The 17,310-nt window shown below is 52.6% G+C and overlaps 1 protein-coding gene across 1 annotated transcript in view; it reads left to right on the top strand.

Annotated features, from left to right (window-relative positions):
* Nucleotides 1-17,310, top strand: part of UTP20 (UTP20 small subunit processome component) — a 1,051,825-nt gene that overhangs the window by 783,611 nt on the left and 250,904 nt on the right. The window contains exon 50 of the mRNA XM_085653318.1: nucleotides 15,928-16,059. Coding sequence (XP_085509444.1) covers nucleotides 15,928-16,059 — 132 coding nt within the window. The remainder of the gene's footprint in view (nucleotides 1-15,927; nucleotides 16,060-17,310) is intronic.

Genomic DNA, 17,310 nt, shown 5'->3' with positions numbered 1-17,310 from the left:
GAGTACAAAGAGGTAAATCTCCACAAACAAGGGTCCTTTCTCTTAACTGTATGAAGTAAGTGCTTCTTTGTTTGGTGGAGATGTCCTCATATTCCTCGGCATCAAGAACTCCTCACTAAAATCGTCGGGAAATGCGCTAGGAGGGGCGCTTGTGAAGCTATCCATTATCCTGGCAAAAGGCAGGAAGACCTTTGCATACTATTAGGCTGGGCGGAGTCAAATGGGAGAAGCTTCCTAGTGATATACACATTTCAATACTCGTAGTCATTTAAAGGGTTAACCATGGACGCTGCTCTCGACAGGACAAGAAAGAACCCACTCTTCACAGTCCCATACAGATGGTGCTCCAATAGATCAATGATGCATTCACCTCCACGAAGCATTTAAGGTCATTTTTCAATATGGAATTTCCGAGAAAACACACTTGCTTTGCCTTTGCCAAACCCAGGAGTTATGATCATATGTGCTTTAAAGAAATGGAGCTTCAACTGAGGCACGTGCTATGTTTATATGTGTTAGTACTTACTGTTGAGGTTTACATTTTGTGCAATGAGCATCAGGGCCCGAACGGTATTGGGGACCCCATCTTCTGGCCACGACTTAATGGGGGAGCGTGTCTGCGTAGCTCCCCTCTCTGATTTTGGCTCCGGGGCATGGCCAAAATGTAATGGGAAAGCGCAGTCCCCCTCCCCAGGCTGATCTCTGCCTTTGGGACCCCATTCCCCAGGGTCCAGGCAAAATAAATTGGGGAGGGGGTAGTGTGGCACCCCTTTTCCCGAGCCTATTTTAGGGCTGGAGACCCCATGTCCTGGGGGCCAGCTACTAGTCCCTGGACCCCACCCAGGTTTGTTGTCCCTGTCTGTCTTGGGACTGGTCCCATTCCTTGCTCAGAATGAGGTTGGTGGGCTTCCTACGTGTGCCATGACTTTTATGCCTGTTCTTGAGCTGGGAGGTTGTCTATGTGCGGGCAGGGTGGCTGCGCAGGTTTCTGCTTGTTGTTCTTCTTTCTTCTTTCCCTGCTCTTGGGGTCTGCGGTGTTGGCACTACCCTGGTGGTGTTGTTAGTCACCAATTTTTCTGCTCTTTGCACACTGTTTCCATGCTCCCACAGTTTTTTATCTGGTGGTTCCGCGTTGTGGTGTGGAAAAGTTCTCTGAAGAAAACTAACATGGGCGTGCCGGGGCAGGTCTTATGTGACCTCGCTGACGTCACGTACGCGGATGACGCCTGGGTGGTGTCGCGTGGTGTCGCCCCACCCCCCGCGCGCAGGGATGCTGTGGCAAAAAGTTTCCGGATCCAGTCTCACGCCTAGGGAAAATTCTACGTGAAGGCATCTGCAGCTAGAATCGTCTCTACCAGATACATCGTTACCGAAGGTAAGTGACTCGTACATTAAGCATATTCAGCTCTTTGCATCTATCCGATAATTAGTTGCACCCAAATCAACACTGTTTTGGGGCTGGAACAGCACTAGACATTGAGCCACAGTGGAACAGAGTTTAATACTTTGAGGCCATTGTGGTGTAAATAGGCATCTGAAAGAGACACGTTAGTGATAGATTCCTTACCTTAGAATATCCCCAGGCATCAGACTGGATCCGGAAAGTTTTCGTCAGCAGTACCCATGCGCATCGGAAGGTGGCGTCGTGCGGCGCTGCGTCCGCCGCTGGCGTCTTATGCGCCGAGATGACGTCACAGAGACTACTTAGGCGCCACCCATGTGCGCTGACGTCAGTTCGTTCTTTTTCCGCGCCAGCAAGCGCAGATCCGGTTAGAGCACGTACTCTAGTCACTTTTTGAGACTTTTTATCTTTCAATTTTAAGTCTTTGACTCCTGGTGCCACGTAGGGATGCCTGGGTTTAAATCCTGCAGGGCCTGTCGCTGTACGATGTCTGTGGCCGACCCCCATGGCGTCTGTCTTTGTCTGGAGCACGACCATGATTCCTGGTCAGTTCCGACTTTCTGACCATGGCTCCGAAGGCCTTACGGGAGTGGTCCCGTAAGTTGCTGGAGGTCCGGCAGTCGTCTCCCCGCCGTTCGAGGTCCAGGGGTCGATCGAGGGACCGACTGCAGAGCCATCATCATCGCTTCTCGGGGTCCAAGTCTTCACACTCGGAATCGGGTAAGAGATGTCATAAGAAGTCACTCTCTGACGTCCCCCTGTCAGTCTCAGGACGAGGGGGTCGGGGGTACCTTCCCCGCGGCTCCTTTGGAGCCTCTGAACACCGCAGCCTACACACCTTATCTGAGTCCGTCGGCGACTCCTGCCCAGGTGCAAGCTTTCCTTGCTGCCATGGACCGCCTTTCTGGCCTAGGGCACCCGCCGGCGCGCCTTCGGACCCCGCGGTCCCAGCCGCTTTGTGTTTCGTTCGTTCCACCACCTTCCTTGTCCGGTTTCTCGGACAATTTTGTCCCTAGTTGGGACTTGGAGCCCGACCGGCGCCGTACCCGGCGCTGTTTGACGCTTTTTATTCCCTTGTCCCTCCCCTGCCACTGCAGCCTGTTCCACGGGCAGTGGAGGATGGGGACGACTGGGAGGGGTCTGAGGACCCTCTCGCATGGCAGTGTGGGTCCCAACAGTAATGGACAGAAGAGTTGGAGTATGCAGGTGGCCTTGGCCTCTCCTTTGAACCTGGTTTTCTTTCTCCTCCTGCTGTGGCTATGGAGGTGGGCGCCACATATACTATGGTGCTCAGTAGAGTGGCTGAGGCCCTTGACCTTGACCTGCCTATGGGGACCCTCAAAACTCATCTCCTCACTAAGTACTTCAACCGGCGGCAAGCTCTATGGAACCCATTCTGCCATTCAATGAGGCGTTAACTGACTTATTGATGGGCACCTGGTCTAGACCAGTGACGGGGGTTCCCGTGGATAGAAACGTAGCCAGGGGTCGTCGCCCGGCACCGGGTGACCCTGCTTTCTGGACAACCCACCCAACTCCAGAGAGTCTGGTCATCCAGGCCTCCACTTCCCAAAGCGCATTCCCAACCGCCCGCCGTATAAAGAATCCAAGAAGCTGGAACAGTTTGGCAAGAAACTTTTCTTCTGCCAGCTTGTGGCTGCGGTCGGTCAACACCGCATGCCTCTTGGGCCGCTACTCCCACGCTGTGTGGGACTCGGTTGCGCAGGTGCTACCACAGTGTCCGGAGTAGGTCCGGACAGTGCTTTCCCAAGCTGTTGCTGAGGGGAAAGATGCAGCGAAGTTCGCCATCCGATGTGGACTGGACACCGCAGACCCACTGGGTAGGGCGATTTCCACAACAGTGGCCCTCCGTCGCCACGCCTGGTTGTGGTCCACTGGGTTTTCAGGGGATGTCCAGAGTTCTCTTATGGACATGCCCATTGATGGTACTCGCATGTTTGGTGATGAGGCAGATAGTGTGCTGGAACGTTTTAAGGACTCCCGGGCTACGGCCAAGTCCTTGGGTCTCTCCACCACGCGCCCAACCACGTCTACTTTTCGTTCCTTTCGTGGCCACGGAAGGGGAGCCCCGACACGTTCGTTCAGCCAGAAATCTGCACAGAATCAACCTTATCGCGGACGTGGTTCACACCGTGGCGGGACAGGGGGCCAGCATGCGGGTTAGTCCAACTCTGCTCCTGCAGTATCCGCCTCAAAGCCTTCCTAGTCCAAGCTTTGGGGCACACCCCATGCCGGTGGGCGGCAGGATTCGCATCCCCTCCCCCACTGGCGTTCAGTTACCTCGGACAGGTTGGTGTTCCGAAGGGGCTACTCGAAGAGTAGCCCCTTCGAGATTGCCCCTCCAGCCATGCCACCTCAGTTTCACCGCATTTTGGGGGACCATTTTGCACTTCTCCAGCAGGAAGTCACGGCCCTCTTGACCAAGGGGGCCTTCGAGCGCGTTCCTGGGCCAGAAGTAGGACGTGGTTGTTATTCCCACTACTTCCTGGTCCCCAAGAAGGAGAAAGGGGGCCTGCACCCCATCTTCGTCCTCAGGAACGTCAACCGCTTCCTCTGGAAGGAGAAGTTCAAGATGTTGACTATGGCTCAGGTCTTGGCTGCCCTCGACCCTGGAGTCTGGATGGTAGCGTTGGACTTGCAGGACGCATATTTTCATATCCCCGTCCTGCCAGCCCACTGGCGTTACCTGCGGTTCACGGTAGGCCACAAGCATTTTCAGTTTGCCGTGCTCCCCTTCGGCCTTACCAGTGCCCCTCAGGTGTTCACAAAAGTGATGGCGGTGGTCGCAGCTCATCTGCGCAGATCAGGGGTTCCAGTCTTCCCCTATCTCGACGACTGGTTGTTGAAGGCGGGCTCGCCCCAGGCAGTCATCTCCCACCTCCAGTCTACGGCCAACCTCCTGCAATTGCTGGGGTTTTCCATCAACGTGCCGAAGTTGCACCTGAGCCCCTCTCAGAAGCTCGTCTTCATCAGAGTGGTTCTGGATTCGACGCAGTTTCGGGTTTATCCTCCATAGCAGCGAGTCCGGGATATTCAGGCTATGATTCCGACCTTTCAGCCTCTATCCCGGGTTTCGGTCAGGATGACCCTCCGGCTCCTGGGCCTAATAGCCTCCTGCATCCTCCTAGTGCAACATGCCAGATGACATATGTGGGCTCTGAATTGGGACCTGAAGTTCCAGTGGGCAGAGCATCAGGGCAACCTGTCCAATCCCGTCCAGATCTTGGAGGGCACTTCACGACAATTGCAGTGGTGGTTCACGAATCGCGATTGGGTCAAGGGCAGATCCCTCTCCCTTCCCCAACCGGAGCATACAGTGGTGACAGATGCATCCCTCCTGGGATGGGGCGGCCACTTTTGAGAGACGGAGATCAGAGGCCTCTGGTCTCCGACGGAGTCCCGGCTCCATATCAACCTTTTAGAGCTTCGGACGATCCGGATTGCACTGAAAGCATTCCTCCCCTCTGTCCGGGGAAGTGTAGTGCAGGTGTTCACGGACAACACCACCGCCATGTGGCATTGCAACAAACAGGACGTGGGGGGTCGTGGACCCTATGTCAGGAGGCTCTTCGCCTCTGGACATGGCTGGAAAGTGAAGGCATTTCCTTGACGGTTCAACATCTGGCAGGTTCCTTGAACTCAGCCGCCGGTGCATGATGGATCACGAATGGCCTCTTCACTCGGAGGTGGCGCAAGGTCTCTTTCTGCAGTGGGGAGAGCCTTGGTTAGATTTATTCGCCACAGAAGAGAACGCGCAATGTCATCAGTTCTGCGGCACTTGCTCGTCGACACTTTTCGTCATGAGTGGAGCTGCGGTCTGTTGTACGCCTTTCCGCCTATACCACTTCTGCCCAGAGTGCTGAAGAAGATTCGGCGCGACCGGGCCCAAGTCATCCTTGTGGCTCCCGATTGGGCACGAAGATACTGGTATCCCGAGCTACTCAGCATGGCGATCGATCCCCTGATCCGACTGCCTCTTCAGGAGGATCTTCTGCCGCAGCAGCAGGGGACGGTCCTCCACCCGAACCTGTCCAGCCTCCACCTCCATGCGTGGAGATTGAGCGGCAACAGTTGACAGCTTTCGACCTTCCTCCCGAAGTCTGTGATGCCATTCTGGTAGCCAGGTGTCCCTCCACTAAAATGGTATACGCCTGCAGGTGGAACAAATTTGTGGCAGGGTGCACAGCAAAGGATGTGGACGCCCTTTCTGCCCCTCTTTCTGGTCCTTCTCTCTTTGGCCCAGCAGGGCTCTGCTCTGGTCTCTATCAAAGGTTATCTTTCGGCCATCTCCGCCTTTCTACGGCTTCAAGACCAGCCTTCTCTTTTTAAGTCCCCAGTTGTTAATCGCTTCCTCAAAGGCATTACACACACGTTTCCTCCTGTGCATTTCATAATGCCTCAATGGGACTTAAATCTCTTCTTCACGTATCTGATGTGCGCTCCCTTTGAACCCCTTCATAACTGTCCTTTGCGTCTTTTCACCCTCAAGACGACGTTCCTGGTAGCTATTATCTCTGCCAGAAGAGTGAGTTAGCTCCAGGCTCTTTCTTCTAAACCTCCTTTTCTTTCTGTTCATCCGGACAAGGTGGTTTTAAGGACTCGTCCTTCTTTCTTGCCAAAGGTTGTCACGCCCTTCCACATCGGGCAGACCATCACTTTGCTCACCTTCTTTTCGCCTCTGCATCCTTCAAAAGAAGAAGAGAGGCTCCACCGTCTGGACCCAAAACGTGTGCTCTCATTCTATCTAAAGCGCACACAACAGTTCCGGGTGGATGACCAGCTTTTTGTTGGCTACGTGGGAGCCAAAAAAGGTCTGGCCGTGCACAAACGAACCATCTCTCGGTGGGTCGTTCTGTGCATCAAATCATGTTACTCGTTGGCTAAGAAGGAGCCTCCTGTGGGGCTGTGTGCCCATTCTACCAGGGCAATGGCAGCCACTACTGCCTTGTGACACGGCGCTCCCTTGCAGGACATTTGTCAGGCAGCTACGTGGGCTTCGCTGCACACGTTCACCAAGCTTTATTACCTTGACAGTCAGGTCCGGAGAGACGGCTTCTTTGGCCGTTCTGTCCTCCGTGACTTTCTGGTGTAATCTTGTTTGCAGACCCACCACCAGGGTTGGTATTGCTGGGGTATCTATTCCAAGGTAAGGCATCTATCACTAACGTGTCTCTTTCAGATGCACAAGTTACTGCTTGTGTAATGATATAGCTGTAAGATAAATTAGTTAGTGATAGATTCCTTACCGCCCCACCCATCCTCCCCGCTCTGCGACCTGATTTCTAGGGTTAAGGTCATCCCTTTCAGGGCCCTAGTTTCATGGCACCAGTGGTCAGTTTCTTGCATGGCTCTGCGTTCCTGGCGCGGAAAGTCGTGTACAGAACTAACGTCAGCGCGCATGAGTGGCACCTAAGTAGTCTCTGTGACGTCATCTCGGCGCATACAAACGCCAGTAACGGGCGCAGAGCCGCACGACACCACCTTCCGACGCGCTGGGGTACTGCTGACGAAAACTTTCCGGATCCAGTCTGGCCCCTGGGGATATTCTAAGGTAAGGAATCTATCACTAACTAATGTCTCGTACAGATATAGTACGCCTTCAGGGCATACAATCAAGGCATATGAATGTCGGCCACACATGGATCCAGGCCACACTTATGAAAGACATAAGAGCAGAAAAAAAAGTATGAGATCCAGAAGTGCTAGTGGTGGAAAACTCCCTGAACAGAGGGAACTCAGACAGGTCAAGACTGCTTACAAATTGACGGACACAGTTGTTTTGGCTATACGGAAGACATAACCAGTCAGCATAACGAAAGGGTCATGTCGGCCTGTCTTATTTCCCTGGCTGGCACTCACGCATGACGCTCCACCATCATCATGGTGTCTGCTCAGACTAAGCCATCCCCCACAAACTGAAGAACCCATTGCTCCCATTGCACAGAGGTCCCTTGGGCAATAAAGGACTTGTACTATGGAAAGACCCCCAGGAGTGGTGGGCTCCAGTTCAGTGTTATACATATTTGACATTGCCTGTATATATGGAAGACTGCAAACATGTTGTGTTGTCTGCTTCCACCAGGGAAGCTATAATAGTTGCATTACTGAATCCACCCCAAGACAGCGTACATGTGGCGTCATATTGATTCCTCTCTATAGTCAATCTGGATTGTAAAATTGAGATAAGGCGCTAGCTAAGAGCTTGTCCCCACTATTGCCACAGTTGGTTTGTACAGACCAAATCGGAGTCATTCCCTCAAGGAACACAGCCATGACGAGCCTCATGCACATTCTCAGAGTGTTTGTCAAACCTGGGGCTGTAGCAGTTGTCTCAGTTGACAGGAGAAGCCTTTTGACACTTGGATGTCAGTTTTCTTCTTTTCCGTGTCCAACGCGTACTTGGATCGTGTTCCTGGCCTGTTTCAGCCCTTCTTTTTCCACTTTTAAGCATTTTCTTGGAAACAGTATGCAAATGCCTCCGGGCTTCAAGACGTGCTCGTCTTGCGCGTGCCAGATGTCAGCGACGGATCCTCACCCCATCTGCATGTGGTGTTTGGGGGAGCACCACGACTCCACAGATTGTGAGGCGTGTCAGCAAATGAAGCCAAAGTCCCGGCAGGAGCCCTGGATGAAGCTCCTTTCGGCACACATGTCCGCGTCAGCGCCGCGTCCGACCCCCGCGGACGGCTTTAAGACCTGCGTCTCTCATCTGTTGTTAAGTGTTGCAGTTTGTCCCCGAGGCCCTGTCCCCGGCCTGTTGGGGGCGTGGGTTCTCCGCGTATGGTGCGGCTCCGTGCGTCGCCACCCTATCTGCCGTTCCCCGGCACGGGGGCAACCAGAGCCCAGATGGAGGTCTATGCGGCGGCCTTGTAGGCCTCTTTGGCTCTTCCTCCTCCTGGGACGTCTGCGGATCCCTTGCCGTGCCTGGGGACTTCTGCAGCGTCGCCGGTGGCCCCGGCAGGTTCGGATCCAGGTTCGGAGGATGTGGTGCCGTCGAAGTGCGGCCCTTCGGGGTTCCCTTCTTCGGATCACGGCGCCTCTGCCTCGCCACAAACCCCCTCGGAAGTCCCTGTGGTGTCGCGGGAGGTTGCCGGGGTGTGCCCTCGAGTCCCCCTTCGGTCCTCTGGGCAGGCGGCGGCCTTGTCCGAGGCCGAGCTGACGCCGCTCATACGCTGGCGGCTGCTGGCCCTGGAGGCACCACATGGGCCGGCTAGGGGTCGGGCTGTGTCCCTGGGCCCCCCTCGTCCCTCCACGCAGGCGGCTGCCTCGTCGGAGGTCGAGTCGACGCCTTTTCGGCACCGCTCCTTAGCCGCCCCGGCTCAAACCCAGCTCCTGTCTCCTGCGCCGCGCGTTGTGGCGGAAGTCGTTCCGGCGTCCCCTTCGGCGCCGGTCGACGTTGACCTGACGCTGGTAGCGGACTCTATGGCACCGGGCCGGCGTCGGGTCGTTGACTCGTCTTCGGACGCCTCCTCTTCTCCAGAGATTCGGCGGTTGTTGGTTTCATCTTCTCCGGAGACGGTCCACCGCATTGTGGAATTTTCCCCGGCGTCTTCCAAGGACGGCTCTTTGCCGTCGTCGCTTCCGCAGTCTTCGCCAGAAGGACCTCAGGTTCCCCATTCCTCGGTCCCCCTTCCTCCTTTCCGGGCTTGGCCTTTCCTTCCTCCGGTTGGGCTTGAGGGTAGCCGCCTTTGCTTGCTGCTGTCGCCCACAGCGGAACTACTTTCCCCGCCGCGGGGCCCTACGGAGGCCGGCGCTGCCTTCGCTCGGGCGGGTTCCACGGTGGCGGAGATCTTGCGCATGGGCGATCCGGCTGCCCATTTCCCCACGGATAATCTTCTGGAGGTCCTCCATCAGGGTTCTGGTGGTCGGGAGCTGCTTCTTCCTTTTGAGGCTTCGCTCCACAAGTCTCTTTTGGGGGCGGCCCGCCACGGGGGACCCGGTGCCCCAGCCACATCTGCACTGCCACCGTCCTGCGCCGCATGACCCGGTCTGTCTTTCCCTCCACCCCTCTACCAGGGGTCCTCTTTTACAGACTGCCTTTCCCTCCCTACCATCGGTGTTGTCTCCCCGTCACAGGAAACCTGCTGGTTAGATTCCTGGGTGTGAGAAGTTGGCCTGATATATGATGTCACTAGTTCTAGTGTACACCTTGTATCAGTCCAAACAACCCTTATGGTGATTGGTTGTAAAGTCAACCTTATAGACCAGCTATTGTAGTGGTAGCATGGACAAGAGCAGTCTAAACTCTGTATGGCATGTGAAGCCAGCTGTTATACCATTTGCAATCCCTTGAATACCAAATGAAAGGACACCACAACAGATATATATGAAAATAGAATGTATTTATTCTAGTCAAAATACCCTCAGCACTCTTTGAGATTCGAGGTAAGTACAACACAGTCTTATTTAAGCAAACATAAGTCACACAGGTAAGTAATACAGTTAGGCCCTAGGGGCCACGCAAACCATATACTAAGTAAGTGGTATAAGGACCACTGTCACGTACACAGGTTAGGCCTAGGCCTAGGGAATCGCTGGGGCTACACTATACTACCAGTTACTAGGCAGTGGGAGGCCCACGGGATTCAGGTGCAGAGTGGAAACACTCACGCGTAATGCGTTAAAGTCGATAGAAATAGTAATGTTTAGAAATAAAGAGTTTTAGGACACTTCGGAAAGAGCTAGGAGTTGGAGACTTGGAAACTAGACCCTAGGATAGACAATACCCTTGTGAGCACCGGACTACTCAGTTTACCTAGCCCACGGGCTGCGGGTGCATAAGTGTGAACTTGCGTCGGGTTTCATCGTCGACTCCTATGGATGCCTGAAGAAAAGATGCTGACAGGCAGTCAATGAAGAGTGTCCGGTGGATCCCAAGATTGGAATCAAGAAGGAGGGTACTTGCAAGCAGAGGGGACAGAGTCTAGGTCACCAGCCAGGAGCCGGGAAGGAACCAGGCGATGTCGTGAAGATGCAGGTGAAGAGGTGAAGCTTGTCGCAGCAGCCACGGGTACCAGGAGGCGTCGAGGACGACCAGAACCAGGAGGCGAGCTGTCCCATGAGGGCTCTTGCTGTTGGCGGCGTCGATGTCGAGTTCAGACCCAACAAGCCTTGGCAAGCGCAACCCACGCAGGATGAAGGATTCGCTTCTGTTGCAGACCAGGAAGGCCTGAGGTGCTTCTCTTTCACAGGGAAGCAAGGGCCAGTCTGGAGAAGCCAAACCAGGGGTGGAAAGTTAAGGGTTCGTCGTCACAAAGGCTACTAGCCAACGGGCAAGCAACCGGACAGACGCGTCGAGCAGGAAAATGCAGAAGGGCCCCACGCAGAACTCGTGGAGTGTGGAGGGCTGATCTTCTGTGCAGATGGTGCTCGGGGTTGGGGCTTCTCAATCCCCAGAGCACAACTTCGAGGATGCCTCAGAAGCTGCGCTGGAAGCAAGTAGCCAATTTTCCCAGGTAGCCGGTCCCACGTCTCTCATCGCCTCCACGGATCTCAGCTTTGCTGTGGATGTGGATCAGGGTCGGAGAAGTCTGGAAGTCAAGGCGCTGGTCGGGCTCTGCAGTCGGTTCCTCGTAGAACTTAGGCAAAGCAAACGGCAGGTCGCTTGATGGTGCCTGTTTGCACAGGGTGGCCACTCCTTGGCCACAAGGGAGATTCTTCAGTCTTCTTCCGTAGTCGAATGTCGAAGGTCCAGAGTTTCTGTTCAAGTTTCAGTTTTCAGGATAATCCAAAGTCAAAGGGACTCAGCTCCCACTCTTATACTAATCTGGGGGGCTGGGTTACCTGCTAGGTCCCTCCTATGGGTGGGACCAGGGAGGAGGGTGGTTACACCCCCTTCCCTTTGTCCAGTTTCGCGCCAGGACTGGGGCTGGAGTGCCCCAGCACAGGTTTGAACCAGACTATGCATGGGACACGTTGTGTGCCCCAGGCAGTGTCTCGTTTCTTTCATCCCTCCCTGCCCCAATACACTAAGTCCTGTCTAGGGGGATGCTAGCACCTCCCAAGGCAGGAAACCTATTGTCCAAGCCTCCCTCGCTGGAAGGACTCCCAGCAGCAGGAGGTCAGACTTGTGTCTGTGGCAGCAGTATCCATTTTGTGATGCTGGGGCTCTGGTTAACTTTAACCGGGTAGTAGGTCTTCAACATGTCTTCTCCCTCTAGAAGGGGAGAATACTATCCTCATTGCCAGAAATGGTGTGGGGGTAGTATTCCAAAGTGTTAGACACCTTACACGACATGTTTTGATAAAGCCAAACCATAGTTACCATAACTGTTTAAGATTATAAGGTACTTTAAGAGTATATGGTAGGCTATATCATAGAACAGCTATAAGGACATGGTTCCGAAAGCTGCAGACAGGCTCAGCTCATGCTAGAGCACCATCTCACATGTTACCAAGCACTCTGCCTTCAGGATTGTTAAGGCCTGCCATAGGAGTGACTGAAAGGTTACCCATGTGTCTATATGTAAGGTAGGTATAGGAATACTATACCTAAGCAAGGGGTGATTACACGACCTTGCCCCAGCTGAGTGATCAGCCAGTTGTGTCATGATGGAAGGCCAGCCAGGGGTGGCATAATACCTGCTGCAGCCCCTGGTAGGCCTAGGGTACACCCATGCCCTGGGTACCTAAGGTACACTGTACAGGGCCCTAGAGGGTGATCCTTACCAATTGGGTTATGTACCTAAAGTACATAGTGTGAATTTAGAGAGAGAACAGCTGGGCTGTGGGTCTGATTAGCAGGCCCACAGCCACATCTAAGTCGAAAACCAGTGAAGCAAAAGCAAAAAGTGGGGGTGACCATAGAAAGCAGACCCTACACTGGGGGCGCAATATCTTTGCCTCCACCAGCACGGATTTGCGGGCCCTTATCACTCTTTGTGTCTTGGCATGGGCCTCTTCTTGCTTGTGGGACTCGGCAGAGTCCCTTATGTCTGCCGCTTCTCAGGAGGGTGCTTGTGTAGATCTCCGGCACCATGTGTTGGATGGCCGGGAGCTGGCGGCCTTTATTCTTCGCTCGGCTCTGGACGTTTCGGACGTACTTGGTCGTACCATGGCTTCTTCGGTGGCTCTTCGTCAACATGCCTGGCTACGGGATAGTGTGTTCCCGGAGAACGTGAGGGAACGGTTGGTGGACCTTCCTTTTGATGGCACTCTTTTGATCCACGCCCCTGCGGATTCTGCCATTCAGAGGTTTCTTGCGGGGCTTTGTCCTCCTCCTCCGTGACCTGAGAGTCGGTCTGTGTTTTGGGAGGTGTTCTTCCGCTGTTTTCCTGGGGCCCTGTAGCGCGTCGTCCCGGTTGTGTGTTCTGTGTGGTTCATGTGCCTTCAGGTCCTTTTGTTAGGACTTTGGTGCTGTTGGCTGCTGGTCCGGCCCTGATTTGACTTGTCGTTTGGCTGTTGGTAGGCCGTGTAGGCCCTGAGATTAGGCCTTCTGTCTATTCTTTATTGGCTGATTGGCAAGTCGTCTCCGGTTTCTCCGCAGGTCTTTCTGTTTGTCCTCTGCTGGGGAAACTTTTTCCTAAGAGGGTTCCCATGTTCTGTGGACGTAACATGCTCTATGTGGGGTAATGGTAGCTATTACATAGCTCTATCATGTGCTGGGGAGGTGTAGTCGACCTTCGGGCTTATGCTCTCCGTGGCGTCTCGGTATATCGCAGATGCGATCTTCTTGCTGATTGTTTTGGAGTGGCTTGCGTTGCCCCCCGGTCCGTCCTTTTCCTGGGTCGCTGTGTCGCTAGCCTAGCCTAGTCTGGTCTGCGGCATCGCGTTGTAGCGATTTTGCCCTTCTGTCTGGCTTGGACCTCTGTCTGGTGTTCCAGGGGGGGGACTGGCTTCCCTGGTTTTTGTGTTCTGGTGGACGGCTTTCTCTCACTCTCTCTCACTCTCACTCTCTCTCTCTCTCTCTCTCTCGCTCTCTCTCACTCTCGCTCTCACTCTCACTCTCGCTCTCGCTCTCGTTGCTGCTGGCTGTGCATGCCTGTTTGTTCTAATACACCATTGTGGCCTCTGATGTATTCCCTTGTGCCTTTCTCTTCCGTCTGCGCTTTTGGCGGTGGAGCTGTCCCTGCCTTGTCCGCTGCTTGCGCCTGAGGTGTGTTCAGCTATTTTCTGTCACTGTGTATGTGTTCTTACAGTGGGCCCTGCCTCCAGTTCTACCTCTTCTCCCTAGGGTTTGAGGTGGTCCTTGTGTTCCTTGAGGCTTTGGGGTGTTGGGCAGTCTCCTTTGGTTAGGCTTAGGTTATCCTGGCCTTTCCCTTCTTGTCCCTGTGACATGTCCCCTGCTGGGGCCCTTTGTCTCTCCTGTTGGGGAGGCTCTCTCGCAGGCCCTCCTCCCTTCTGGGTATGGCTAGGGTATCTATTCTACGTTAAGGAATCTGCGGCTAGTAGTCTATTAGATGTACAAGTTACTTACCTTCGGTAACGATGTATCTGGTAGAGACAATTCTAGCCGCAGATTCCTTCATGACCCGCCCTTCCTCGCCATTCTGCGAGGACCCTCTGCTTGGATTTCTGCAGTCGCCTCCCTCTGGGTGGCTTGTCTTCTGTGGGTGTCCTCTTCTTTCGGTCAGTCATCCCTCCGGATGGTTTTTCTCTGGCGTGTGGGTCTACTTTTGCTCCTTCCCTCTGTTGTTAGAGTTTCTGATCGTCACCTGGTCTTCTTCGTTGGGGGTTCTTTTACCTGTCCTTTGGCCTACTCGTTTCAGGGGTTATGGCCGTCCTTGGTACTGTTCTGCGGATGAGTTACCTATCCTCTGACATCCTACTCCTTTCAGGAGGTGTGGCCATCCTTGGCAGGATAGTTTGGCGTTGGATTGCTGTTGCTTCCCTTTTGCGGGCTTGTGGCCCTTCCCTTTGTGGTGGTGGTTGCAGTCCCTCTCCCTTTCGGTCACAGCGCTTTCTCATGCTTGTGCCTGTCGGGTGGCTCGCGCCTTGGCTTGCGAGGTGGTTCCACGGAGTGGTGCTTGCGCTTTTCTTGCTCTGGCTTTGCTGCTCTGCCCTTCTGGTGCTTTACTGCCACCTGGTGCTCTCGCCTTGGCTTGCACAATTGTTCCTTAGAGTGGTGCTCTGCTGTTTTCCTGCTCTGGCCTGCTGTTGTCGCCTACTGGTGCCTTGGTGCCACCTGGTGATGTTTTCTCACCTTTTGTTTTCCTCTATTTTGTTTCTTTGGGTTTTTCGCACACTGTTCCCATGCTCTCCTCAGTTTTGTTGTGCCCGGGATGATTAAGTATGGGAGCTGATCTCTGACTCCTGTTCCATTGTTGTACCATGATACCTGGGTACTGCACTGAGGTAATGCCTCACGTAATAGAGATGACTAGAATTAAATGAAATCTGGACCCATGATCTTGTATAGTCGGACTGATGCAAAGATCTATAAACAAAAAAAAGTAAAACAGCTTACATGTTTGCAGACCTCGCCTTCATCTTGGCAAAAAAACAAATGGCGACGTCTTAGAAGAGCGGGCAGGGAAGTACGGCAGAAAGAGCTAGTGAGATTCCCCAAGGCTTAGAGGAAACCATAGCTAGGAATGACTCAGGAGATGCCAGACCACAATAATGGAATGGGACAAGTTCTTCTTGAAATTAATCTCAAAAAGACAGTCAGACCTCCTTGAATGGAATGTCCTAAGTCTGCCTATGGACATAGATGTTGCTGCTTCATGACCCTACCCTCCACTTGCCCCTATTGATAGTAGTCACAGAATACAGCTGGGAACAGAACAGCCTTCACTTTATTAACGATTTTGTGAAAACAAAGCAACTGCATTAAGCGTGGGATTTCAGGTACCACAAGCTATATGCGTCCTAGAGTTCACTGTGGGATGGAAAGCAGAGCACATAAGAGTATAAAGTGTAAGTTTCTCCATAACATAGCTGGGAGGTAACGAAACAGTGTCAATCTAAAGATCGTTTTGTATACTAACATGATGTTTACTTGGAAAAGCACATTTATTCCTTATTTTTGTTATAATGGTTTTGTAGCGGCAAATTCAATAAAATAGATATTAAAAAAAGACATACAATGAAGTACAAAGCAAATGGGTGGAAATATGACTCCCGTGTTTGATCGCCACGATTATTTCTGCAGTGACATAATGACAGGTTTATGGGATTGGGGCAATTCTCTTTTACTACAGTTCTTGAAATGTTTCAATTCTTTCAGGTACAACACTGGCATGTGTCCACATCCCACGCAATAAAAGGTTTAAAAAATATACTGTATTTTGTACATTTTAATAATTTTGATTTGATCGACAGAATCCGCAACATACAGATTCCATCTTCTGATATCATATACAAAAAAGGGCACATTATACTTTTTTGCAGAATTGGTCAGTCAAATACAAAAGTTATTGATTCACTACTGAATTTACTCTTGGCACGATCTGGCAACATATAACCTTGTAGAGGTAGTGAGCAGTGCTAAAATTCAGAGCTGCCAAATAAATAAAGCTATTTTTTTTTGTTAATCATGATATCAACGTTTTCTTAATTTTCAGGCAGTAACAATCCTTGTGAGAAACATGACCAACTGTGCAATAACAGACAAACAGCTGCAGGTGTTGCTTGGATATGCAGAGGAGGACATTTATGACTCATCAAGACAAGCAACGGCCTTTGGCCTTTTGAAGGTAACAAAATACGAAAATTGTAACAACATTCTGTATCGTGCCCTGTAGAGTCGTACATTACAGAATAGTCTAAATGACGTTTTTATATAATGCTTGGCAGTCCACTTGAAAGCTGTGTTTTTTAAACATCAGTTTTGGTTCTCATTGTCCACCTTTCTTATTGCAAAAACAATTGATGGATAGAATGCAGAACAATGTCATACATTTACCCCAGTATAGAGATCTGGGCCTAAATCCATTGTTTTTTGCTCACCATCCCATTCCAGTTTGTGCCCAGTTATATGCAAATCAGTCTTGACCCTACGCCCAATAGGAACAGTCCAGCCCAAACTGCCAGCCAGGTCCTCCCTGGACTGGAAACCAGCATCCTAGGACTGGTTTCGGGCTTTCAGCCCTCATCAGCCAGGATAGCTTGACTCCAGTGGCATGGAGAGCACGCGACCCAAGTCTGGGCATACCCGTCCCGCTCGGGGTCACAAATGCAAAAGCAACAATTGATGGATAGAATGCAGAACAATGTCATACATTCACCACAGTACAGAGATCTGGGCCTAAATCCATTGTTTTTTGCTCACCATGCCATTCCAGTTTGGACCCAGCCATATGCAAATCAGTCTTGACCCTGCGCCTAATGGCTGAAGAGGGGTGTGTGAGAAAGTGCCATCTTTCTTGCATGGTATGCCCCCACTTTTTGCTAAATTGCTGAATGTACTTCGATTGAGTGTACCCTGGGTTCCTGCCAATCAGGTGCCCAGGGCCTATGTTCCTTCCTTAAACCACACAAACTCCAAATTGGCAAACCCTAGCCACATGTCAGCCCCTAGTAAATGGTACCCTAGGTACCCAGGGCCTTGTGACCAGGGAAGGCCTCTAAGGGCTGCAGCACTCATTGTGCCACCCTCAGAGGCCCTGTACCCTTACACACACACTGCCCTTGCAGGCTGAGTGTCTGGGTGCAGGACAAAACAAAGAGTCGACATGGCACACATCACTGTGTACCATGCCCATCACCTACACTGCCAAGGCATATGTCAGCCACCCCTCTAGCTGGGTGCATTACGCCTATGGTGTGGGGACAGGAGCAGGAGCCCTGTGCCCCTACAGTACCCGGGTCCATTCCTGGGCACTGTAAGTGCAGTGCTGTCATTTAAGAATACATGGTGCTGAGAAGCTTGTCAAACACGAGCTCCACAGCACCATATTGGCAACACTGAAGCCTGGGAAGTTTGGTATCAAACTTCTCAGCACATT

This window comes from Triturus cristatus, chromosome 4_1 (assembly GCF_964204655.1).
Source record: "Triturus cristatus chromosome 4_1, aTriCri1.1, whole genome shotgun sequence".
NCBI classification, from domain to species: domain Eukaryota; kingdom Metazoa; phylum Chordata; class Amphibia; order Caudata; family Salamandridae; genus Triturus; species Triturus cristatus.
The sequence above is the reverse complement of the archived record's forward strand: the minus strand, read 5'-3'. Positions and strand labels throughout refer to the sequence as shown.